This window comes from Eulemur rufifrons, chromosome 6, assembly GCF_041146395.1.
Source record: "Eulemur rufifrons isolate Redbay chromosome 6, OSU_ERuf_1, whole genome shotgun sequence".
Taxonomy (NCBI): domain Eukaryota; kingdom Metazoa; phylum Chordata; class Mammalia; order Primates; family Lemuridae; genus Eulemur; species Eulemur rufifrons.
In genome coordinates this window covers 94,080,394-94,105,480 of record NC_090988.1, presented here as the reverse complement: position 1 = coordinate 94,105,480, position 25,087 = coordinate 94,080,394, and the positions used below count along the sequence as shown (strand labels likewise).

The 25,087-nt window shown below is 40.2% G+C and overlaps 2 protein-coding genes across 3 annotated transcripts in view; both read left to right on the top strand.

Moving 5' to 3' along the window:
• The window catches only part of PATL1 (PAT1 homolog 1, processing body mRNA decay factor), a 29,542-nt gene extending 21,533 nt beyond the window's left edge, over positions 1–8,009 (top strand). The window contains exons 16-19 of one of the 2 annotated variants that reach the window (XM_069470063.1): positions 3,558–3,713; positions 5,699–5,790; positions 5,879–6,028; positions 6,356–8,009. In XM_069470063.1, the coding sequence (XP_069326164.1) occupies positions 3,558–3,713; positions 5,699–5,790; positions 5,879–6,028; positions 6,356–6,377 (420 nt within the window). In that variant the 3' untranslated portion in view covers positions 6,378–8,009. The remainder of the gene's footprint in view (positions 1–3,557; positions 3,714–5,698; positions 5,791–5,878; positions 6,029–6,355) is intronic. The other variant, XM_069470064.1, reaches the window with a different exon arrangement.
• Positions 8,010–24,133: 16,124 nt separating this feature from the next.
• Positions 24,134–25,087, top strand: part of OSBP (oxysterol binding protein) — a 32,818-nt gene continuing 31,864 nt past the window's right edge. Inside the window, exon 1 of the mRNA XM_069471445.1 lies at positions 24,134–24,648. Coding sequence (XP_069327546.1) covers positions 24,314–24,648 — 335 coding nt within the window. The 5' untranslated portion in view covers positions 24,134–24,313. The remainder of the gene's footprint in view (positions 24,649–25,087) is intronic.

The following is a 25,087-nucleotide window of genomic DNA, read 5'->3' as shown; positions in this document are numbered from 1 at the left end:
AAGTACTCCAGGCCTATATTTTTAATCCCATTTTGGTTGAACAGACCATGTTTCTAAACATGAAGGAAGCAATAATTGTGTCTTACTTGACATAGTTGTGGAGATACAGTCTATGTCAGAATTATGTGGGAAACACATAATCCAGTTCTACCTCAAACTGCTGAATCAGAATTTACAAGAGGAGGATCAGGGCCTCTGTATCTTTAACAAGGTCTCCAGCTGAATATGATATTCACTGAAGTTTGAAAACTTCTAGTATTGGTTACTTTGCTTGATATAAAGTATCCCTCATTGGACTGTTATCAATAGCTTAACATTAGCCAGTAGACCTAGTTGAATGTTGTCCCACAGGAATTGGGCCAGCCCTTTAAATAATTTTTATTGTGATCTAAACTAGGCTGGAATTTGAAACATGGTTATCAAGTTTCTAAGTTAATTCTTGGGTACAGTTTCTCTCTGCTTATCCCTGTCGTAGCACTTGAAAGATTGGCAAAATTTAAAATAGTCTTCACGTTCAAAACCAGAAATTGACAAGAGTAGGACAAAGGACTGGCCATTAATTAGTCTGAGATTCAGAATAATAAAATGTATGGGAGTGAACCTGTTGTTACAGGCTACACGTTAAGTAATAACCACCTGGGTAAGTAGTCCCCAAAAAACAAAGGATGCCAGGATACCTTTTAATGCTATCCCATGAAAGAGTTAGAAATTTTTCCTTCTATAGACCCTTGAAATTTTAGCATCTGCAGAAGAAATGAATGAGAAGTTTAGGTCTCATTGGAAAAAGTGAAATGGGATGAGACAAGTACATTTTTAAAATATTCCATAAATGAAAAATGAACTGGAGAAAAGTTTAAGGATTTGAGGTTTATCCTAGGAAAGAAAAAGAAGATCAGACTAAAAAGTAACAGCTACCGTGGAGCATATAAGTTGTAGACAATGAGGGAGGCATGAGCTCATCAATGGAAACAAGTTTGAGAGAGCTTTATTCATTCAGCAAATAGTTATTGAATACTTGCATGTTCCGGGCACTATCTTACATCCAAAAATAAAGCACCTAGTATTAGTTCTAGGTGCTAAAAGATAGGAATACAAAAATACCTGCCTTCATGGAGCTTACCTGCTAGTGAGGAAAACTTGTTAAATGTAAGTTTTTACCTATATGCATTAAAGAGTGATGGACCACGTCTCCAAATACCATTTTCTTGAAGTAATAGCTAGTTTCAGGGCTGAAGCATGAAATCTACAAGGCATCCTGGAATATCTTGTGCAAGTAAGCAAAGAAACTAATAGATTACTAGGGTCCTGTCTAAAAGCATGCACAAACCAATGTAAAATAAAAGGGCTCAAACATTGGCCAAAAGTGGGATACTTTGCATCAGAAAGAAAAATTATAGGAGTGGAATGAAATATATCAAATACATTTAATTTAATGAGTTAATGATACCAAAAGTATATTGATTACCTTTGGAAATTATTAGTCATCAACTCATTATTCTGAAAATAGGTAAATAAAGGAAAAGAAGCATTTATCCTGCCTTTCCATTAAAGCCGAATGTCATGATAATTCGTGTGTTCTTTATAGAAGAATTTCAGCTAATAAATGCAAAAGAAATGATAAAATTAGAAAATAACTGTTTTGGGAAACCCTAATGGAAAAGCGATCAATCAATCTAGACAGCAGTCATTATTAGCTGCTAAAAGCATTAGGTAAAAAGTGGGTGGGGAACTTTATAATGGTTGGAGCAGGCTGGCAACACCTGAACCTGCTGATGCACTGTGAATGCCTCTAAGAGTGGGATAACAAAGCACTGTGTTTTACATAACACAATAGAAAGCACACAGCTCTATCTGTGAAGTTTTTTTTCCTGCGTGCCTCTCTCACCCCCTGTTGAACCTGAATCTAATCAAAACTGTAGTTCTTCTAACTATAAATTTATGGGGGAAACAGTAACAGAACTTAAGTGATACCACAGAGATGCAGTTAGCCAGATCCAAACTATGAGAAAATGACCTAGTTTCTTCAACAAATACATGAGAAAAGGAGTTGGGCAGTGGCAAAGGACCATTAAAGATTTTAAAAGCCTTGTCAGACAAATGGAACCTGTAGATCTTGTTTGAATCATAATTACAACAAATTAGCTGCTAAAAGATATTTTTGAGACAGTTGGTGAAACTTGAATTTGGAGTAAATAATAAAAAATTGGCCAGGCGTGGTGGCTCATGCCTATAATACTAGCACTCTGGGAGGCCGAGGTGGGAGGATTGTTTGAGCTCAGGAATTCGAGACCAGCCTGAGCAAGAGCAAGACCCCATCTCTGCTAAAATAGAAAAATAAATAATATAGCCAAGCACAGTGGTGTGTGCCTGTGGTGCCAGCTACTCAGGCTGAAGCAGGAGGATCGCTTGGGCCCAGGAGTTTGAGTTTGTTGTGAGCTATGATGATGCCACTGCACTCTACCCAGGGTGACAGAGCAGACTCTGTCTTAAAAAAAATTTATTGTTAATTTTGTTAGGTGTGATATTGTGACAGATTTTGTTAGAGATACAAACAAGTATTTTTGGATGAAATGATATGATACAGGAGGAACAGATTTAATGAGATTGGTAAACTCTTGATAATTTGTTTTTGAGTTGGGTAGTGAGTAGAGGAATGTCATTATACTGTTCTTTGTACTTTTGTGTGTTTTAAGATGTTCATAATAAAGGCTTTGTTTATTTAGAGTACCACAAAAAGTGTTTTACTCTCTGTTCTTGGATACCATTTAAAGTAAAACCAGCCATCACTTTTTGTACCATGGGTATTGAGTGCCTGGAAGCACTGTTGATTTCCTTTCATAATAATATAATATAGTTAGTTATATTAATAGCTGTATATTTTAACTTTCCAGTCTGGGCCACATGCAAAAAGAAATGAATGACTACAAGGCTAGAATTCAGCAGCCGAGGGGTCTGGTTCTAGCTACTAGCTATGTGACTCTGAACACTGAGTTTCTGATCACTTAGCTTCTCTAAAAATTGTTTAATCATTTCTCCATTTCTTCACTGAGCTATTATAAAAATAAAAAGATACAATTGAGTCTGAAAATACTTCTCAGTAATTCTGTAGCACTCTGAATTTAACCTATCTTAGAGTGCTTCTCACAAAATTTTGAAATTGCCAATTTACCCACGTCTTCCCCATTGTACTTAAGATACCTGAGGATCTGTGTCCTGTTTATCATTTGTTTTTAGCCCACAGTATTTGTGGAATTAGCTAAAATACTGATAATTTTAGCATGAGTCTTGGTATGTATTTGGAAATGATTTACACCCTCAGTTCACACAAAGTGGTGGCATTTCCAATGCAAATTGAGATGAAAAAGTTCCTAGTAGGTACCTTAGAATCTACTGTTAAGACTCTAGTCATATCTGCTAAGCCCATCACCTCATTTTTCTTAAATCTTGCCTTAAGTGGTTGAGTATATGACTGAGCATCCTTCCACCCATGCCCGCTGATGGAGGGTAACTGAAGTAACCAGTTGCCAGAATGTAATGTTTTTATTTACCTTTTGTAGGTGCTGCCATGCTTATTGAGTCCCTTCTCTCTCCTCCTCTATCATCTTCCATCAGTGACTGTCACCAGCCTTCTGCAACAGCTAATGAACCTACCTCAAAGTGCAGCTGCACCAGCACCCTCCAATCCTCACCTCACTGCTGTGCTCCAAAACAAGGTATTCTTATCCTTTTATGTCCCTGAACTTTGTGAAGTGTTTAAATTTGAGTTACAGATAAAAATAATGGCTGCTGTGGCTATGGCAACTTGTAAAACAAGGCTTCTTTCAGTTGGGAGTTACATTAAGCTCCTAATAACAGGGGCTAGAAATAACACTGATGTTGACAAAATAGGACTTTATCTATCTCAAGTGAAGTAAATCTGGTATAGAAGCTCCACAGTGTCATTGGTGATCCAGACTCCTTCAGTTTTTTTCCTCTGCCATTCTTAGCAGTAGCTTCCATATTCATGATCCCTCATGGTCCAAGATGGTCGTAGAATTCAAGACTTGGTGTAATGCAGGGAGAAGGGTGGGTTTGGAGGGCAAAAGGTGTGGATTGGCTGTCTATCCTCATTATTGGAACCTTTTCCAGGAGCTCTAACCGACAACTTCTACTTAATGTCACATGGCCACACCTAACTGCAGGGAAGGCTAGAAAATATCTTTAAGTTGACATCATTGTCACTACAAATAAAATCAGTTCTGATAATGAGGAGGAAGGCATATTAGGTAGGCAGTTGTCATAAGACTATAAATAGTTGAATCTCCCATTTTATATTTTATTGGTATTACATTAAAGATCCAGAGATTCCTAGGGGAAGCATAATATAGAAGAAAGAACATGAGTTTTTAAACAGACCAGGGTTCAGTCCTTGCCTGCCACTTTCTAGCTTTGTGACCCTAGACAGCTTATTTCAGTTTTCTGAGCCAGTTTCCTGATCTGTAAAGTGGAGGTGCATAGTAAACTTCACAGGGTTGTCCTGATACTTAAATGAGATGTCAGCTGTGAATGGTTCAGTATAATGCCAGTATATAGTAGGTACTCATTAAGGGCCATTCTGTGTACAGTAGAGGTAGAAAAGTAGTCTCAAGACCTCTTTATTCCTTGCACCTGAACACCTGCGAAAGCCTGACTGAAGGGCAGGACATCAGAGGCAGAAGAGGGGACAGTGCCTCAGGGGACACAAGGTTGAGTTCTGGAGTGATCAGGGATATACCTTCCTGTTATTTGGTCTCTCAGTTTTAATTTTGGTAAAGGCAGTAGTGCTTTTTTTCTGACAGTAACATGAGGGGAATTTTTATGGAAAGGCAAGGTTATCTATCCTGAATGAGTTGAACTCAGAAAGGTGGGATGGAATCCCAAAATGTTGCCAGCCTTCGTGTATGATCCCTTATAGCTATGGTTCATACTTGTAACTTAGTCCTTCTTGTCCCTATTTGTATTTTCATTCTTTGCCCCTTTAGACTGTGCTTTGCTTCTACTGCCCACTGAAGAAAACCAATTTTTGTATATTTCAGTCTCTAAAGCATGCTGCTGAATTTTAATAATCCTGGATATGGTGAATACATCACTTTATCCTTTCTTGTTATTTTTTAGACCACTATTAACGTCTTCTTTAAGCCTTTATGTTTCCAGATAGGTGTGTCTCTTTATACCAGGTATTTCAGTTACCCTGCTCTATACATTTTTCTGCAGTTCTTAACATTTTTTTTCTTAATTCACAGTATCTTACTCCATTTAATATTTTTTAAATTTTTTTCTTTGAACTTTTATTTTCTGTATCAAAGTTTATCTTCATTTGACCTTCCTTTTTAATCCATTTTGGTTCTTACAAATAGGAGAAAAGCCAAATCCCACATTATCCCTGGCAAGGAAAAATCATCTTTCTTCCACAGGGTGGGAAACAGAGAGGCCTGTTGGGACACTATGACTTTCCATTGCCATTGGCTGTGCGTGGTTGCTGCTGGGCCAGAAATAAAGCCGGGAGAGAGAGGGAGCCTTTCAGCTCATGCTTGCCTGACCTTTGCCTGGTTTCACAGAAAAGTGCAGCAGCAAAGGCATTTTGATTTAGCGCTGTTCCCCATCTAATGCTAGGATCCCTCAGCAGTGGTGAAGGGGGTTCAGATGCAGTGTTGAGTTTGATTCCCTCTGTCTGTTGCAGTTTGGCCTGTCACTGCTCCTCATCCTCCTGAGCCGTGGGGAAGACCTACAGAGTTCAGACTCTGCCACGGAATCAACACAAAATAATCAGTGGTCAGTATGGACTGTTTATTCTCTTAAGATCTTTTAGGTAATCTTTCAATTTTTTTTTTCTCATATTGTTATGTTTTTTCCTTATCAGGACGGAGGTGATGTTCATGGCAACCCGAGAACTTCTACGGATTCCCCAAGCAGCCCTGGCCAAGCCAATCTCTATACCCACAAACCTAGTATCCCTCTTTTCTCGCTATGTTGACCGGCAGAAACTGAACTTGCTGGAGACAAAACTGCAGTAAGTTTGGAACAGGAGAGTTCCACATCTCACTAAAGTTGGCACTTTAGAAGTTATGATTGGGGGTGGGGTGGGGGGGATAAAACTGAATTTGGTGGAAGAGATTGATATTTATTAACTATTTGTGTATCTACTAGATATAAAACACTGTACTGGGTACAGCAGTGCCCTCATAGAAGTTGACTGCATTCTAAGGGTAAAGAAATATCTTGGGTGTTTTGTTATGAGAATGCTTAACAAGGATGTAACTTTAACACAAAAGATTACCTTCTGTTTTAACTCATTTATACAAACAAGTTTCCTTTCTCTCTTTCTTTATACCCATAGGCTAGTTCAGGGGATACGATAAAAGATCTCCAAATGTGTCCTGTACCTCCTTTTGGCTGCCACCTGCACTGCTGCCATCACCAATGGAGTGTTTTTAATGAGGGAGGGAAGGTAGCTTATTCCCCAAAGCAAAGTCTTGTGGGATTGATTCCTGTTCACAGGGGTTGTCTCTAAATGCCAGATATTTCCCCACTGCTCTGTGAAATTTGGCTGGGTGATACTTCTGCTGGTTTCTTCTTTACATTCTATGTTACAATTCTGCATGTCCTACTTTTACTCAATTTTGCATTTTCTTTGCCCTAGATACACAATTATAATCTCTCCCTCTATCCCACCACCACTATTCCAGTTCAGAGTAGACTATAGCCTGCCAAAGTATTCCTTCCCTCATCCTATTGAAGTCTTTTTTTTCATTGCCCCATATTAACATGACTATAGGAGAGCCAGTTAAGTAGAAATCAAGATATAGATATACATACAAACACTCTATCCCTATACATACATTTATGTGGCCTTCAGAGGGTCCTTAAAGAATGAGTTTTAGATTGAAAATATTTAGTTGACTTATACCTCCTCCAGACACAAACCAGCTGATGTGTTTTTAATGAGTTTCTATTCCATTTTGTAATTATTGGGTTCTACTTGTTTTAGTATAAATACAGGGTATGCAGCACATTTAATAAAATCAGAACTCTTAATTGGCTGATGCCCAGGTCTAGACTAATTCCTTTTTCTCCTTTCCACCTGTATTTTCTTTGTTTCTGTCCACCTTAATGGAAACAGCACACGGTTACACCTTTTTCCTGCTATAACTATAGTTGTCCCCTCAAGTGCATTCAAGATCACCCAGGATGATCCTCACTGATAACCTGCTTTGGCAGTGTCGCTTTTTGCACACTCGCCCTGTCTTCCTGAGACTCCTTCAGTAAGCCATGCTTTACTTCTCTCTTCCTCATTTTTATGTGGTGTCACGGGTGGGAACCTCCAAATGTAACTGTGGAAGCTAAGTTTGGCCTGCTTTGCTCTTCAGTCTCTGCACCATGGCAGAACTGCTGTCCTTGCTATTTCATCTCACCCAGGGCCCCTTCCCTGGCAGCCAGGGGCCTGGGTTTGGATGCCAGCGGGGACAGCCTGCCATGATCTTTTCCACTTACCCCGTCCCATTCAGCAATCAACCAGGATAAGGGGTTTTGATTCCTAGTGATTACAACCCTGAAGAAAATTAAATCGGAATTAATTTTACATGACTGTCTGATCTACTTTCTGCTGTCCTTACCTTTTTGAATGTAGTCGGGGGGGACAGGTGATATTTAAAGAGAATAAACATTTTGCACATACATGTATTGTACAACAGTAAGAACCTCTGTTATAACCAGCTGTTCTTGTTCACAGTCTCCATTTCTTCCCATTCTGTAGCCCCAGGCTCCACCAGCTGTTTCCCAGTGAGGTTACCTAGCTTCCCTCTACCATTATCTACTGACGGTTTCCACTGCGCCTTTCCTACCTTCCCTTCATAACTAGTCAAGTGAATACTTGATTATTATTTTTTCCTTACTGTGCATTATCTTTTTTGTTCAGTTCTAATTAATGAAAATAAAAGTTTCTAAATTTACATTTTTATAGGGTATTGTAAATAAAAACAAATTGTATACTTGATGAAAATGTGTGTCTGCCTTTCTACTTTCTTATTCTGAACATGATTTTTAATGTGTTTTTAGCACATTTTGATAGACTGGCAAACCTCTTGATGTTGGAGAATGGTGGGGATATTATTACCTAATGTTTTTACCTTTTTTGTTGTGAGGAAGACAGATAAATATCTTATTTTTATAGGGTAACTTTCCTACAAAAACCTAGGGTGCTTTCAGTCCTCCTCTCTCTCATTTTAACTACAAAACAGAATTATTAATATAAATTGCAGCAGATATACATATACTGTAGTTCATCCTTCTCTGTCCTGTTTCTCTGTAGATACCGGTGAATCTGCCCTGACTTTTAAGACACTCATGTAGCCCAGTTTGGCATCTAGTTGCCCTCACGGTTAGTATTTGCTTAGCTCTGACTATGTTCTATCTCAAAATTCATCTCTTCAAAGGAGATGGGAAAGTAAACTTACTATAATTATAATAATTATTTCAGACTTGAGTATCATTTTTACTCTAAACTACTCAAGATAAACATTCAGCAAACAGAGAAAGACAGAAAACAGTTTTAAATGTTAATGAGAGGAAGGGAGGTAATTCAACATTATTGGGTGCCTACTTACATAAAGCTTATTTTTTTCCTGATGAGGGGACATGCTCCTTGAAGTTAAATAGTTTGCCCAAGGTGACACAGCTAATGGGCAGTAGAGCAGAGGACTCATGCAGGATGTTACTGCTGTGAGGGATAAAATTATCTTCTAGTAAAAGATCCCACCTCTTTTTTTTTTTTTTTTTTTTGAGACAGAGTCTCACTCTGTTGCCCGGGCTAGAGTGAGTGCCGTGGCGTCAGTCTAGCTCACAGCAACCTCAAACTCCTGGGCTTAAGCGATCCTACTGCCTCAGCCTCCCGAGTAGCTGGGACTACAGGCATGCGCCACCATGCCCGGCTAATTTTTTGTATATATATATTTTAGTTGTCCATATAATTTCTTTCTATTTTTAGTAGAGACGGGGTCTCACTCTTGCTCAGGCTGGTCTCGAACTCCTGACCTCGAGCGATCCACCCGCCTCGGCCTCCCAGAGTGCTAGGATTACAGGCGTGAGCCACCGCGCCCGGCCAAGATCCCACCTCTTAACATGAAAGAACACAAGGTGTCATTAGATAGCCCTGCTTTGTTAAGGTGGACTGGCCCGAGGATGCCCTTACATTCCTGGAAGACTACGAATGTCAGAAGTAAGGAAGACCTTAGAGATCGTGTCGTCCAGTCCTTGCATTTAAGATTTAAGGAAGCCAAAGCTCTGAGAAAGCAGTGACTTGCCCAAGGTTCCACCACTGGTTAGTGGTAAAGCCAAGAAAGGAATTCAGATGTATGCTTTCTGCTGCTCTTTAGATAATAATAGTTCACCACAGTTTGAGAAATACTGGCCCTGGTCCAGAAAATTTAAGTATTACATGTTTTGTAAGAATAAGACTAAGAAGTGCATCTACTTTTATGAATATAACGATAGCTTACATTGATAGTAACAATACCAACTGATTTTTGAGTCATATAGTATATACCTGATACTGTTATGGATGCTTTAAAAGTCACTTTTAAGCCTCAGAGTAGCCAATGAGGGCAATATTAACTTCCCTGTTAATGTATGTCAATAATAAACAAATTAGGTGATGCATTAAAATACTTTACAATATGACACCAAGTTAAAAACTGATGTTAATGTATGTGATCTTGTGTAAGACCCTGATGAATAATAGGTAATAAACCCTAATGGGTAACAGGTAACAGACTTGTGAATAATAGTTCACAAAAGAAAATGTAAGTGAATAATATCAAGAAGTTAACCACCCATGGTAATCAGAGAAATAAAAAATTTTAACCTACTAAATTAACAAAAACTTTAAAAATAATGCTAGTGAGAATTTGGAGCTGCCACTCATACTGGTAGGGGTAAATTTACATTTCCTGAAAGTGCTTTGACAACGTGAAGAACTTTGAAAATATTTATAGTCTTTGACCAATTAATTGGGTTTTAGAAATCTAAGGAAAGATTACAAAGCAATGATATTTATCATAGCTCTATTTATTTATTTTTAAATTTTTTTTATTTTAGAAATGCTAACTTATTTCTATTTTTAGTAGTGATGGGGTCTTGCTCTTGCTCAGGCTGGTCTTGAACTCCTGAGCTCAAACAATCTGCCCACCTCTGCCTCCCAGAGTGCTAGGATTACAGGCGTGAGCCACCGCGTCTAGCCTATCACAGCTCTATTTATAACAGAAGAATTAGAAATAGCCTAAATGTTCAACAGTATAATAATGGTTAAGTAAACAGTAATTCATGTGTCATGGAAAATGAGAAATGCAGAATATTTAATCATAGAAAGTTTATGATACAATGAAAAAGCATATAGTATATATGCTTCAAATCCAATTTTTTTTTTTTTTTTTTTGAGACAGAGTGTCGCTTTGTTGCCCTGGCTAGAGTGAGTGCAGTGGCGTCAGCCTAGCTCACAGCAACCTCAAACTCCTGGGCTTAAGCAATCCTACTGCCTCAGCCTCCCGAGTAGCTGGGACTACAGGCATGCGCCACTATGCCCGGCTAATTTTTTCTATATAGATTTTTAGTTGGCCATATAATTTCTTTCTATTTTTAGTAGAGACGGGGTCTCGCTCTTGCTCAGGCTGGTCTCGAACTCCTGACCTCAAGTGATCCACCCGCCTCGGCCTCCCAGAGTGCTAGGATTACAGGCGTGAGCCACTGCGCCCGGCCTCAAATCCAATTTTTTTTAAGAAAAGTGTATATGGTGAAAAAAAGAATATTGGAAAGATATGTTCCTAAAAGTTACTGGTCTCTCTAGATGGTGGGATTATGGGGAACTTCCTTTTCCTTTCGCTTTTCAATAATTACCAAATTTTCTGCAGAGAAAATGTATTGCTTATGTTCTTAGAAAATATTTTTAAAGAAAAATTGGTTTTGAAGAAATACTAAGAATATAATGTTTAGTAAAAATAGGTTCTGTATATGTACATGACAATCTTTGTGGAGAAAAAAATATATGGGAAAAAAGAGTGCAATCAAGGATGACCAAATAGCATTGGTTGCCTTTAAGGAGAGGTTTGTGGGGGATTTTGTGTGTAGGTGATTGTTCCTTCTTTTTCATATTTTCCAAATTTGTCTTCAATGAGCATGTATTTTTATTATAGCCATAAAAGGGTTATTATTTAACTGCTAAAATTAGTAGGTGTCTATTTCTAGTTCTAACAAGGCAAAAGTGTTTAGTTGTACTTGACTTCAGAGCCATTGCATTTGACTGTGTAGCAGATGAATGTGCTAGGAGTCTGGAAAAGTCATCAGAAAACAGGGTAATTATCCTGAGAGATGTAGTCAGTTATTTTATTATGAACCTTTAAGATGATATACCAGTTGAGGGATCAAAGAACCACTTGAATAAGTTCAAGCTGTATCGCCCATATTTACACTAAATTACATGTTTTCCAAATTAGTTGTTAAATCACTAAGGTTGTCCTGTTAAACATTAGGAAGGCCAAGACATGACTTTCTGAATCTGATGGTCATCTAGTTTGGGGGGCAATGAGTCCACTGTGTGAGAAGCAGAAGTGAGATTGGAGGGGTCTTATTCTTTTCCTCTTCTCTCAACTATGCTTAAATACATTAATATTGTGATCCCTAAGAAATTAGTATGTGGGTTTTTAGGAAACAAATCTTTAATCCGATTCACTGTCTTACAATTACCTAATAGCATTGTTTTGATGTCCTTCCTTCTTGCATCAGAGTCGTCTTGTGAATAGACTGCAGGTCTCATGACAGCCTCTGCTTTGCTTCTTACTTTTGCAAATGTTGCACGTAAGGCTGTTCTGAGGAGTTTGTTATTCAGCGTGACTCTCCAAGATTCCAATTTAGACAAGTTCATTCTCCAAACCAATATTAACTGAAATCAGACCTGAGATCTCAGAAATATCTAGATGGGCACTAAGTAATCAGTGATGTGTGTACTTGTGAATATACCATCTCTTAAATTGGTTAGATTGTATCAATCCAAAGAATGAGAAAAAAATCTACATATAACTAACAGAGAGAAGGTATCTGAAATTCCACCCCCTAGAAAACCACTACTACTAAGAGTTTATTGTCCTCCAAGTGAATTCTCTATGCATATGCATACATAGATTTATAGTTATTTTTTGCCTTTTTTTTTCTCTTAATACATCATGAACATGCTGCTATAGAGAGCTACACTGTTCTTTTTGATGGCCAGGTGGTATTCCACTGTGTGCCATTGTGCCGTCATTTATCTAATGGCTCCACTGTTAATAGGATTCAATCTTCAATTACTTCTTGTCAGTCACAGTTCTTCATCCAATAGTGAACAAAAGGTAAATCCACAATATCACTTTAGATTTCTGTGGCTATTTTATAGTGTACAAAAACATACATTTTCTAAAACAGCATCTCTATGACTTTTTGAAATAGGATGGGCAACTATAATTTTACAGTACCAAAACTAGATTAGCAAGACCTTCCAGCTGGTCAGGGCTAAAACTGGGATTTAAACCTTAAGTTTAGTCTGGTGTCCTGACTGCAAGAAGGCTCCTATTCCTGGACCCATGCTTCACGGAAGAGCAGCTGAAAAGCTGCAAGACTTTAATGTCGCATCTGCAATCTCCTCTGATTGGATTTTAATGCCTTCACTTTCAGTAGGCAAATTAAGCAGTTGCCTCTCAGTAATATCAAAGCAGGCAATTCAGGTTATAATTATCAGGACCAATTGCCATATATAAGGATCAGAGTCACAGGGTTGCAGCTGTCAGGCATCTGTATGGTCCTTTTGGTTTAAATATTATGAAGGGAGAAAAAAAGACTTCTTGCTTCCACTTTTTCTCTTTCCAATATTTTGAAATGCATTTTTTTACATTAGATATATTCAGTCATAGGTGATTGGTTTGTTCATTAATTCACTGCATTAATATGTGAGCTTCACAAATGCAGACATAGTCTGTCTTGTTCCCAGCTGACCCAAAACCCAACACAAGGTCAACACCCAGAGGGCATCCAAGGGATCTATCTATGTATGCATATACAAGAGAAATCACTGGTCATGAAATAGTTACACTATTAAGAGAGCTGAAAGGGGTTATTCAGAGAACAGACCTTGATGTAATAAATTCATCTACATGTGCAAGGCCCATTTCAAAATACATTGTTACTCATTTTATCACAGCAACTCCTAGGTTAGGAACAATTTGATAATATAATTCAGGCAAGCACTTGTGTGTCCCACATTACTCCAGGTACAGTGGTGACAAAAACAAAACAGCCTCTGTTCTGGTGCAGCTTATGATCTGAGGGGGGTACTTACAGTGATAAGTACTAAGGAGAAAACGAAGTGAATCAAGAGTGGGTGAGGGGGAATTGTACTTTAATCAGGAAAGGCCTCGATGAGCAAGTGACGTTTAAACAAATGTGAATAATGAGAAGAGGACAGCCATGCAAAGGTTGGAAGAGCATCCCAAGCAAAATGAAAAAGGTGGCCATGTCGGCGACATGAGAGTGAGTTTGAAGAGTTCAAGGAACCAAAGAAAGTCAGTGTTGCTGGAGTGAAGGGTGTGGGGCAGAGAGTGACCACATAGGGCCTTGAAAGGATTTATTCTCTCATTGCAATGGAAAGCCTTTGCAGAATTGTTATGTAAAAAATACAAAACAAAACATCATCTGATTTATGCTTTTAAAAATCATTCTGTGGTATGGAGATGGAAATAGACAACAGCAGGGGGCACTTCTCAGAGAGCCTCGTACTATTAGTATTATCCCTGTTCTACAGGATGAGGAGACTGGGCCTTTAAAAGGCAAAGTCACTTTGGGAATAATTTTTTTTAAATAGATTTAGGACAGCATTTACTTTTGGAAGTGTTTAGACAAGTGGGATTGGGATAAGGACATAGGAAACTGGTCATTTTGAATTTCTTATGTTGAGTGGTGGATTTACTAGTATTAGTTTTACGATTATGCTTCATAACTTTCATATAGCATATGCATCCTGTGTATGTTAAGGACTGAATTGTGTCCTCCTCAAAACTCATGTTAAAGTTGTAACCCCTAGTACCTTAAAATGTGAATGTATTTGAAGATAGGATCTATAAAGAGGTAATTAAGTGAAAACAAGGTAATTAGGGGGGGCCTAAATCCATTATGACTGGTGTCTTTATAAAAAGGAGATGACACAGACAGGCACAGAGGGAAGACCATGTGAAGACACAGGAAAACATTCATCTAAAAACCAAGGAGAGAGACCTCAGAAGAAATCAACCCTGCTAACACCTTTTTTTTTTTTTTTGACAGAGTCTCACTCTGTTGCCCAGGCTAGAGTGAGTGCCGTGGCGTCAGCCTAGCTCACAGCAACCTCAAACTCCTGAGCTCAAGCGATCCTCCTGTCTCAGCCTCCCGAGTAGGTGGGACTACAGGCATGAGCCACCATGCCCGGCTAATTTTTTCTATATATATTTTTAGCTGTCCATATAATTTCTTTCTATTTTTAGTAGAGATGGGGTCTCGCTCTTGCTCAGGCTGGTCTCGAACTCCTGAGCTCAAACGATCCGCCCACCTCGGCCTCCCAGAGTGCTAGGATTACAGGCGTGAGCCACCACGCCCGGCCCCTGCTAACACCTTGATCTTGGACTTCCAGCCTTCAAAATTGTGAAAATATAAATTTCTGTTGTTTAAGCTACCCAGTCTGTGGTACTTTGTTACAGTAGCCCCAGCAAACTAATAAGCATATGTGTCAAATATTTCATCATTAAAATGTTTAAATTGTTTTTAAAAATCTGTAAGATAGAAGAATATATACCAAACAGTTAACAATGGTCATATCTGGAAGGTGTGATGATAGGGAATTTTCATTTTCTAAATTTACGTTTCTGAGCCTTTTTAAATCCCTTATGATAAATATATAATAGGTTTGTATTCGAAGGAAGGAAGAAAAGAACGAACATGGACGAGACTTATCCAAGAAAGCAGTGAGTGAGTGGCAGACAAGGAAAGCCTGAATTACAGTTATAGCCATTTTCTACCTCTTCTCCACGCAATAGAGAAGTAAGAAGGCATGTGTGGGACTTCCAAAAATGCTCCTTAAAAGGGAGGAACTACACTTTGTCCTCCTCCCTTCCCTCTTCTTGCTGCCTAGAGTGCAGTTGTAATGACTAGAGCTACCTTGGGTCAAAAGGTAATAACAGACACAACATACAGCAGAAAAGAAAGAAGTCTGTGTCTCTGAAAACTTCAGTGAATCACCTTACCAACTCTGAGCGGAGCTGCCTACCCCTGTTATTTCTTTTACATGTGAAAATAAACTCTTATGTGTTTAAACTAATGTAAATTGAGTCTGTTTCTTGCAAATAAACTCAATCCTAATTATTACAAAGGACTTTTTCAGTCATTTGGTACAGGCTGAACATCCCTAATCCAAAAATCTGAAATCCAATATGCTCCAAAATCTGAAACATTTTGAGCACCGTGACATGATACTCAAAGGAAATGCTCATTGGAGCATTTTGGATTTTGGCTTTACTGATTGGGGATGCTGAACTGGTAAGTACTGTATACATAATGCAGATATACCAAAATTCAAATAAGTCCAAAATCCAAAACACTTCTGGTCCCAATGATTTTGTATAAGGGATACTCAACCTGTATTACAGTAAGTGCAAGTGGGGAAAAATTTTTGTGAATATTTTTTAAATTATTACAAATTTCAGGGGATTCTTTGCCCACAGTCTCCAATTTTTCTGAAGTGCAAAGCATGATCTGTTGTGAAACAGAAAGGTTGTGTAGCTTGAAGAGGGTGGCAAAGTGTTGGGGTAGTTCCGAGGGATAACAAGAGCAGAGGCAGGTTAATGATACTTCTTAAAAATACAAGAAACTAATTGTATTTATTTTCCATCATCAAAATTAAATCAAATGTTACTTCATTGTGTTGATGACATCTTCACAACTGATTTAATTGTTTGAATTGTTTCTGTTATTTAAAAAAAAAAATTCCAAGCCACGTGTAATATGAGGGATGGTAGGCCTATTCATATCTGTGTTCAAATGTCAGCTTTGCCTTTACAGGTTACTTTACTTGTTTGAGTCTGTTTCTCTCTCTGTAACAGAGGTGGTGGAACAACTGGATTGTGAGCAAATAAATAAATAAATAAATGAGATTGCCTGGGCCTGGTGGCTCATGCCTGTAATCATCCCAGCACTTTGAGAGGTTGAATCGGGAGGATCACTTGAACCCAGGAGTTCAAGACCAGCCTGGGCAACATAGCGAAAACCTATCTCTAAAAAAAAAAAAAAAAATTAACTTTCAAAAGATATATATTTGTGAAAGTGCTTAGCACTTAATAGAAGCTGGTATCCCTTCACTGTATTAATCCATTTCTACTTCATATAAAGTCCCAATATTTCCAGGCTTTTCTATGGCATATCTGATATCCTCAAGGAAGACATGCAGGTCCTCCTTGGGTTAGTTATGTTGTGCTGCAAAGATAGTCTTGCATAATTAATAATTGCACTTAGCATTTACTATCTACCATATCCCAGGCACATTTCATACATCTTCATTTAATCCTTCCCCACAATCTTGAGAAGTAGATGCTATTAGTGTGGTCATAGGAAACTGATGAGAGGTTAAGTAAGCAGCCCAAGGTTGCATTTACTTAGCAAAAACACGATTTGAAGCCAGATGATGAAGACTCAGATAGTATGATTAATTACTACACTCTAATGCATAAATAAGCCAATAGTTCCTCCTGGTAGGCAGTTAGAGAAGTGATTTTCCCAGTCAGTATGTAGCTTTCCTTTTAAAATTTACAGTTACTCTCTGTTTGACTACAAAATCAATACACAGAATGTGGTTCTTGCTCTCTAAGAGTGACCATTCTAGTAACCCAAAATTAAAGGGTTGAATTACCTCTCCTGAGACTCTGTCAAAGAACTTGTTCTGATATACTGGCAGTTCCCATCTCACTTTTATGTCTTCCTAGTTTCAGTGAATTTCATCATCCTGTTGCACAAACAACAGGAACAAAAGAGGAAAATCACAGAGCTAGAATATAGCCCTTGCTCCAGGAAAAGTTAGACAGCAAGCAAGGGGAACTAGGCAGACCACTCCTTGATAACCACAGAGACAGAGTTGGTTCCTTGAGCTCTTTTTCACTGTTTAACACAGTACCTGAAATTAGTAGGCTTTAAGACTTGTTTAGGGAAAGTATGAATGAGTGACATTAACCTCAAAGCCCCTCTGACAAACGTAGTAACAGGCTTACCACCAAGTACAGTATCTACCAGATGTCCAGTCTGCTGCTGCTTTTATGTAGGTTAAGGGAACCACGTAATATAAGTCTTGGCCTATGAGTAAAAACATGGTTTAGTGTTGTAGTAGATGCTCTGGAGTGCGACCAAGATCCCCTCTTTAGGACCAAGTACTCATACCCCAAGCTGCCGAAAGTATCAATAGCTGCTGGCTCACAGCTGAGCCTCTCTCCCTTTGGTAATTATCCTCTCCCAAAAGGAAATGCCTTGGGTTTTACCCGCTCCTGGGACACAGCCTGCATGCAATGACTGCTCAGTGCTGTGGATAAGTGCCCAGCCATCTCTCAAGGCTGGGCACCTGGGACAGGCCAACTCAACTTCTGAGCTCCCCATACCTGAGGCCTCTGTTGCAAGTGCATCTCAGTTTAACTTTCCCCTCTGATGTATCCTGTTTCTTTCACTCCCTCACAGGTGTTGTTCCTGAGAGTACTCCCCAGGAAACTTCTGGGGGAATCTGACCAAAGACAAATTCAAATTTCTCGTTCAGTTGAGAGACTCCTGCTGTCCCTCGAACTACAAAGTTAGGGTAAAACTGGGGAGCCCAATGCCTGCATTGCATTACACTGATAATACCTGCACTGTTAACAAACCATCCCTTGGCAAAATTTGGGTGATAGGACCAGTGCCAATTTGAAGAGTATGAAAAAAAAGCTTGAAAGTTCACCCAGAGGAGCTGAAAACCTACATCCACACAAAAGTCCCGCACAGGAATGTTTATAACAGCTTTAATTATAATTGCAAAAACTTGGAAGCAACTAAGATGTCCTTTGGCAAGTGAATGGATAAACTGTGGTACATCCATATTATGGAATATTATTCAGTGCTAAAAAGCAAATGAGCTATCAAGCCATGAAAAGACATGGAGTAGGCCGGGCGCGGTGGCTCACGCCTGTAATCCTAGCACTCTGGGAGGCCGAGGTGGGCGGATCGTTTGAGCTCAGGAGTTCGAGACCCAGCCTGAGCAAGAGCGAGACCCCATCTCTACTAAAAATAGAAAGAAATCATATGGACAGCTAAAAATATATATAGAAAAAATTAGCCGGGCATGGTGGTGCATGCCTATAGTCCCAGCTACTTGGGAGGCTGAGACAGGAGGATCCCTTGAGCTCAGGAGTTTGAGGTTGCTGTGAGCTAGGCTGACGCCACGGCACTCACTCTAGCCTGGGCAACAGAGTGAGACTCTGTCTCAAAAAAAAAAAAAAAAAAAAAAAAAAGACATGGAGGAAACTTAAATACTAAGTGAAAGAAGCCAATTTGAAAAGGTTTCTTTTCAAATTATAGTCAGTCCTCTGTATCTGTGAGCACTGCATCCGTGGATTCAACAAACCAGGGATCAAAAAGAAAATAGATGTTTGCAATGGTACTAAACATGTACAGACTTTTTTTCTTGATGTTATTCCCTAACAATTCAGTATAGCAACTATTTATATGGCACTTACATTGTATTAAATATTAGGGTTTTGGGTGAGTTTTTTTGTTGTTTTGTTTGTTTGGTTGGTTGTTTTTTTTTGAGCCATTTTGAGACAGTCTTACTCTGTCGACCAGCCTAGAGTGCAGTGGCATCATCATAGCCCATGCAGCCTCGACCTCCTGGGCTCAAGAGATCCTCCTGACTCAGCCTCCAGAGCAGCTGGGACTACAGGCACTAACTTTTCTATTTTTAGTAGAGACAGGGTCTTGCTCCTGCTCGGGCTGGTCTCAAACTCCTGAGCTCAAGCGATCCTCCCGCCTCGGCCTCCTAGAATGCTAGGATTACAGGCGTGACCACTGCATCCTCCATCATGAGGCCTTGTAGCCCTTTCAGGTCTGCACTCTCCACGTCTCTCCACCTCAGTAACTGCCTCTCTTTCCCGCCTCAGGCCTTCACACAACAATGATTGTCTTTGTTCTTTCCCTTGCTCCCTCCTCCCCAGCCCCCAGATGGTAACTTAAAGAGTTTATTCCTCTTTGAAACAGGTTACACGAGTTATTCTCTTTCATAGCTCCCTGGTTGCCCTCCATGTCACTGTGTATATGTATATAATTACTATACGTGTTTTCTCTATAAAGCACTGTGTGTATTCCTTTGTATGTTTCTTATTTAATTCCTGTCTGTCCCCAAGATCCTTTATGTTTCATGAGAAACCACAGCTTATTTGTACATTCATTATTGTGTCCCCAACACTTGGCTTAAGCCTGGAGATATATAATAGATAAATATTTGTTAACTAGGTGAATATGCTAGGCTGTATGCTGACTGTCATGAGGGAACCAAAGATGAAACAGATACGATCACACATTGAAGGAATTCACCCTCTAGTAGGGGAAATATGACTGAAATATAAATAATTGTAAGGCAAGACAATCAATATCACAGGAAACTCTACAATTCGTGAGGAAGGGGCATTACTTCTAGCCAGAGAAATTAGAGGAAATTCTGTAAAGGGACAGTATTACACTGGGCATTGAAGGAGGGAAAGCATACACAAAGGCACTAATCTAAGAAACTGTAGGTCAAATGTGGAGAAAGATGTGTGGATCACTTTGACTGGAGCATGGAATACATCAAGACAAAATAAGGCTGGAAAGGAGAGGTGACACCAGATAGTCAAGGGCCTCATTTGCCAGACTAAGACTGCTGGGCTGTATTCTGGAGGCAGTGTTGGGCAACCACAATAATTCAACCTAGCTTTTCAATACCCTTTAATTTTTTTTAAATATACCATAAAAGTATTAGGTCATTGAATGTGAAATGTCCAATTTCAAATCAAAGGTTTAGTTTATTATGTCTCAAACAAGAAGCAGTACAATTAATCAAAGTATGCACCTAAACTATTGACAGTTTAGTTTCACCATCTTAATGGTAGCTTGTTTATGCCAGAGCGAAGAAGCCTGCAGAGCAAGTGGCAATGATCTGGCATTTTCCACAGCTTGTTGAGAATTGAATATTTTTCCTTGTGAGAAGTGGTCTAAAGTCTGGAAGAAGTGGTAGTCAGTTGCTGCAAGGTCTGGTGAATACAGTGGATGACAGAGAGTTTCCAAGTCCAGCCTCTGTAGTTTGAGCAGCGTTGTTTGTGTGACATGTGGTCGAATGTTGTCTTGCAAAAGGATTGGCCGTCTCTATTGACCAGTCTCAGCTGCTTAATCACAAACATCCTCATCATTTCGTCCAATTAGTTGCAGTAGACATCACTGTAAACGACTGACCAGACTTCATGAAGCTGTAGTGGATAATAACAGTGCTGGACCACCAAACACAAACCATTAGCTTTTTTTGATGAATATTTGGTTTTGGACTGTGTTTCAGCACCTCATCTGTATCCAACCATTATGCCGAATGCTTGTGACTGTCAAAAAGAATCCATTTTTCATCACACATAGCAATATGGTATAGAAATAGTTTGCCTTTATGTCAAGACAGCAAAGAAAGGCAATCTCCCAGATGATTTCTCTTCTGAAGCTGGTCTAATTCATGTGGTACCCATCTATCCAGCTTCTTTACCTTGCTGATTTGTTTCAAATGGTCCAATATTGTTGCAATAATAATGCCAAACCTTGCTGCTAATTCACACTTAGGTTGAGATAGATTCACTTACACTACAGCTTTCAGCTCATCATTATCTACCTTGGTCTCAGGTTGCCCATGTGGCTTATTAATCAAGATTAAAATCACCAGAAAGGAACTTCTTAAACCATCGACATACTGTGAGTTCTTTAGTCACATCCTTCCCAAACACTGCACTGATATTGCAAGCTGTCTGTGTAGCATTTGTTCCAAGATGGAACTCACATTTGAAATTAACATGAATTTTTTACTTATCCATGGTTTCACAAAAATTGCTCTAAAAAAAAATTTGAAGGATAATCATAAGCCAAACCATGCATTTGAAAGAATGAGGATGTACCATCACAATAAAAATAAAACAAGAAGTGTCAAAGTGAAATGTCAGAGGTATCAACTGTCAAACTTAGTATTTAAGGAAATCAGACATTCCATACTTAGTAACCTAAATAGAAATAATAGTACAATGAGAACCCACATACTTACCACCTAGATTTAACAATTAACATTTTGCCACATTTTCTTGATAGGTAGGTAGATATGTGTGTGTGTGTGTGTGTGTGTGTGTGTGCGCGCGCGCGCATGTGCATTTCAAAGTATATATTACTTTTTCTTTCCTGACTTTTTCCTTTCTTCGTCTTTCCTTCTTTTTTGCTGAATCATTTTCAAGGGAATTACAGACATCACAACTCTTCACTTCTAAATACTTCAGCACATTTTTCCAAATTTTAAAGATGTTTTCTTTCATATCCAGCATACCATTATTACAATGAACAAATCTAATAACTGCCTAACATCTAATATCGTTTCATTTTCAAATTTCCCTAACTGTTCCCAAAAAGTCTAAAAGTCTTGTTTTTTTCCAGAACCAGAATCTATTTGGTTGTGTCTTTTTAAGTTTCTAAAATTTAGAACAATGACCACTTGATCCTTTTTTATGACATTGATTTTCCTCAATCTTTATGTTTATTTTCTATAAAGCAGTTGTCTTATAGAATGTTTCACGTTCTTGATTTATCTGATTTTCTCCTTGAGGGTATTGTTTAACTGGTTCCTCCAGCCCCTGTAAAATGGAGATTAGATCTCTTCCAGGTCTGGAAGAGACACAAGACGTCAGGTCCTGGCAAATCTATTTTCTCCTGAGAAACATATGACCGTTTAGAATCAACAGATAAGGGGTGCTGCTGCCATAATGAACAAACCAGATAAGGGAATTAGGGGACTTGATTAGATACAGTTGCAACATTTTTGGCAAGAAAACATCATTAAGTGATGCTGTATACTTCATGCTGCAGCACACCAGGGACCTCACAAAAATGTTGGTTTGTCCCAGGGTTAGTGATGCTAAGTCGGATAAGTGGGTTAAGGTGGGGGCAGCCAGATCTCCCTGTCATAAAAGTATGTGTTTCTCCTTTGCGATTGGCAACACAACTCACATTTTTGTAGCTGTTTCCAGTTTATCAAATATATTAATGTGCTTAATGACAACAGCATCCCTGTAAGGTTTTATTCCTGTTTAACAGAAGTGAGAACTGGGGCTTGGAGTGCTTAATGACCTTCCCAAAGTTATAGAGCCAGGAGGTTGCAAAGGCAGAATTCAAGCATAAATGGATTTAGTTCAGTTAAAAAAAAAAATTAATCCCAAATAGCCTACATCTAACTGAAGATTTTTAAAGCATATTCTTTCTCCAGAATTCAATAAATATTTCTCTCATTTTGAAACCATTTCCTAAAAAAGAATATTTTTCTTTACTTTCTTGACACTGGGAAGCACAATGCCAAGGAAAGTCAATTTATTTTAGTGTCTAACAGCTATTTCTATTGCCTGTTCAAACTAGAAAAATGTAACAGATGCTGGATTCCCCAAAGTACAGAGCTTTTGCCTACATTTGTAACAATAGTTTATATCTAAATGTTATATTAGTTATTGAATTTGTGATTTTCACAAATGTGTGAACAAAGTTAGTTGATCAAAAATAACAATTTTCTGCTAGAAGAGAATTATAATATTCCCAGTACAAAGAAAATATAAATGTTTGAGGTGATGGATATACCAATTACCCTGCTTTGATCATTACACGTTGTATGCATGTATCAAAATATCACATGTACCCCCCAAAATATGTACAACTATATCAATAAAAAATACAGCCCCCCCCCAAAAAAAAAGATTTTCTGGCTAAAGTTAAGCATATACATGTGCGCTTATGATGCCAAAACCAACGGCCTTCAGGTCTGGAAGAGACACAAGACGTCAGGTCCTGGCAAATCTATTTTCTCCTGAGAAACATATGACCGTTTAGAATCAAAAGATAAGGGGTGCGCTGCCATAATGAACAAACCAGATAAGGGAATTAGGGGACTGTGGATCCAGGAGGGGAGCTGAGGAAGATATTTCTGGGCTCCCCAGGAATCCAGGCCTTTGGAGTTAGTTAGAAGGGGACCCTAAAAGAGGGATTCAGGCGTGCGCTGATTGCCAAGTCACTCTGACCGCCAGGTTCTTCTTAACAAGAAACTATGATGGTTGTAGTTTAGAAAGAGGGAATCCGACATCTCGTCCACATCAAAAAACGCTTTGAGAGGCAGACTCGCTTTGGCCTCCCATCACTTCCCCAAAGCTGGAAGCGGGTGGACACGTCCCAAGCGCTCTTCCCGGATTTTATTGGTTGTCCCAGCCGGCCCTCTCTCATTAGGTCTCTTTCATTGGTCAGCATCGCAGCATCCACAGACAATTCTCAGAACCAATCATCTCCAATCATCGCCCCGCCTCTCCGCCGACATAGGAGTGACATAGATGATAACCAATAAAAAATGATAGTGAAGATGAGACTCCGCCTCCTTTTCCTCAACTCGTTCAGTAAATGGTAGAAAAGGTTGAGTAGCTGACACCAACCACCAATCCGTAAGGGCGGAAGAGGGCGATGCGAAGAGTGATGGGAGGGGGTGACGTGGCAGTGACAAGAGCACAAACTGAAATGAGTGGCGGAAACGCTAGCCAATCGGCGATCAAATTTGCCGGGCACCTCCGCATTCTTCCGTCCTCCCTGAGCGCTAGAAACTTCAGAAAAGCACCAATGAGCTTCTAAATGCGCCTGATTGGCCTTCACCCAAACCAATCAACGGCAGATCTGACAGGCGCTTCCCACCCCGGGCTCTCACTGGGCGGTGTAGAATGACAGGTCCGAGAGAAATGCCTATGTCTGTGGGGTCTTCCTCAAGTGACAGTCAGCGGCACCAATCGACGTCCTCCTTCCCGGCGGCCGAGCCCTCCTTCTCGCGGCGGGCCTGGCGGGGCGGGGACGCTCCGCGGCGGCGGCTGATGCGCTAGCCGTGTGGGGCGCTCGGGGCGGCGACGGCGGCTCTCGTAGGCGGTTCCGGTCCTGTATCTCCGGGCGGCGGCGGCTCATGGCGGCGACGGAGCTGAGAGGAGTGGTGGGGCCGGGCCCGGCAGCCATTGCAGCTCCTGGCGGCGGCGGCGCCGGTCCCCCCGTGGTGGGAGGAGGCGGCGGCCGCGGAGATGCGGGGCCAGGCTCTGGGGCTGCGTCAGGGACTGTGGCCGCGGCAGCGGCGGGCGGCCCGGGCCCCGGGGCCGGGGGAGTGGCGGCGGGGGGCTCGGGCGGCTCAGGCGCTGGGGGTTCGGGCTCGGCTCGAGAGGGCTGGCTCTTCAAATGGACCAATTATATCAAAGGCTACCAGCGGCGGTGGTTCGTGCTGAGCAACGGGCTCCTGAGCTACTACAGGTAACTGCTTCCGGGGCGCCGTCACTCACCTTGCCTCCCCCAGCGCAGCCGACAGTCCTGGCGCCCTCACCCTCGCCGGCCGGCACGGCACCCAAGGTCGCCCCAGGCCCATTTTCGTCACCTGCGCGGATTGACAGCCCGCGACAGGAGCCCACTATCACGAAAGTGAAAACCCCAGGACTTACACCTCCCCTCCCCCTGGGTACCACATCTTCCCCTCGTCCCCTGGCCTTTCCATTCAGCAATTGTTTGGAGAGCATCTGTTCTTCCATTGTATTTCCACCAGCACATGGGTGCAATTATTTATTCTGCAAGCAAGGCACTGTTGTAGGTGCTAAGGGGGCACATGTAGGAGAGCACATCTGAACACTGCTCCCAAGAAGCTTACAGTGCAAATCTCAAGTTTTAGCTGTCTGTGCCCAGTCTCCAAAATTCAAGG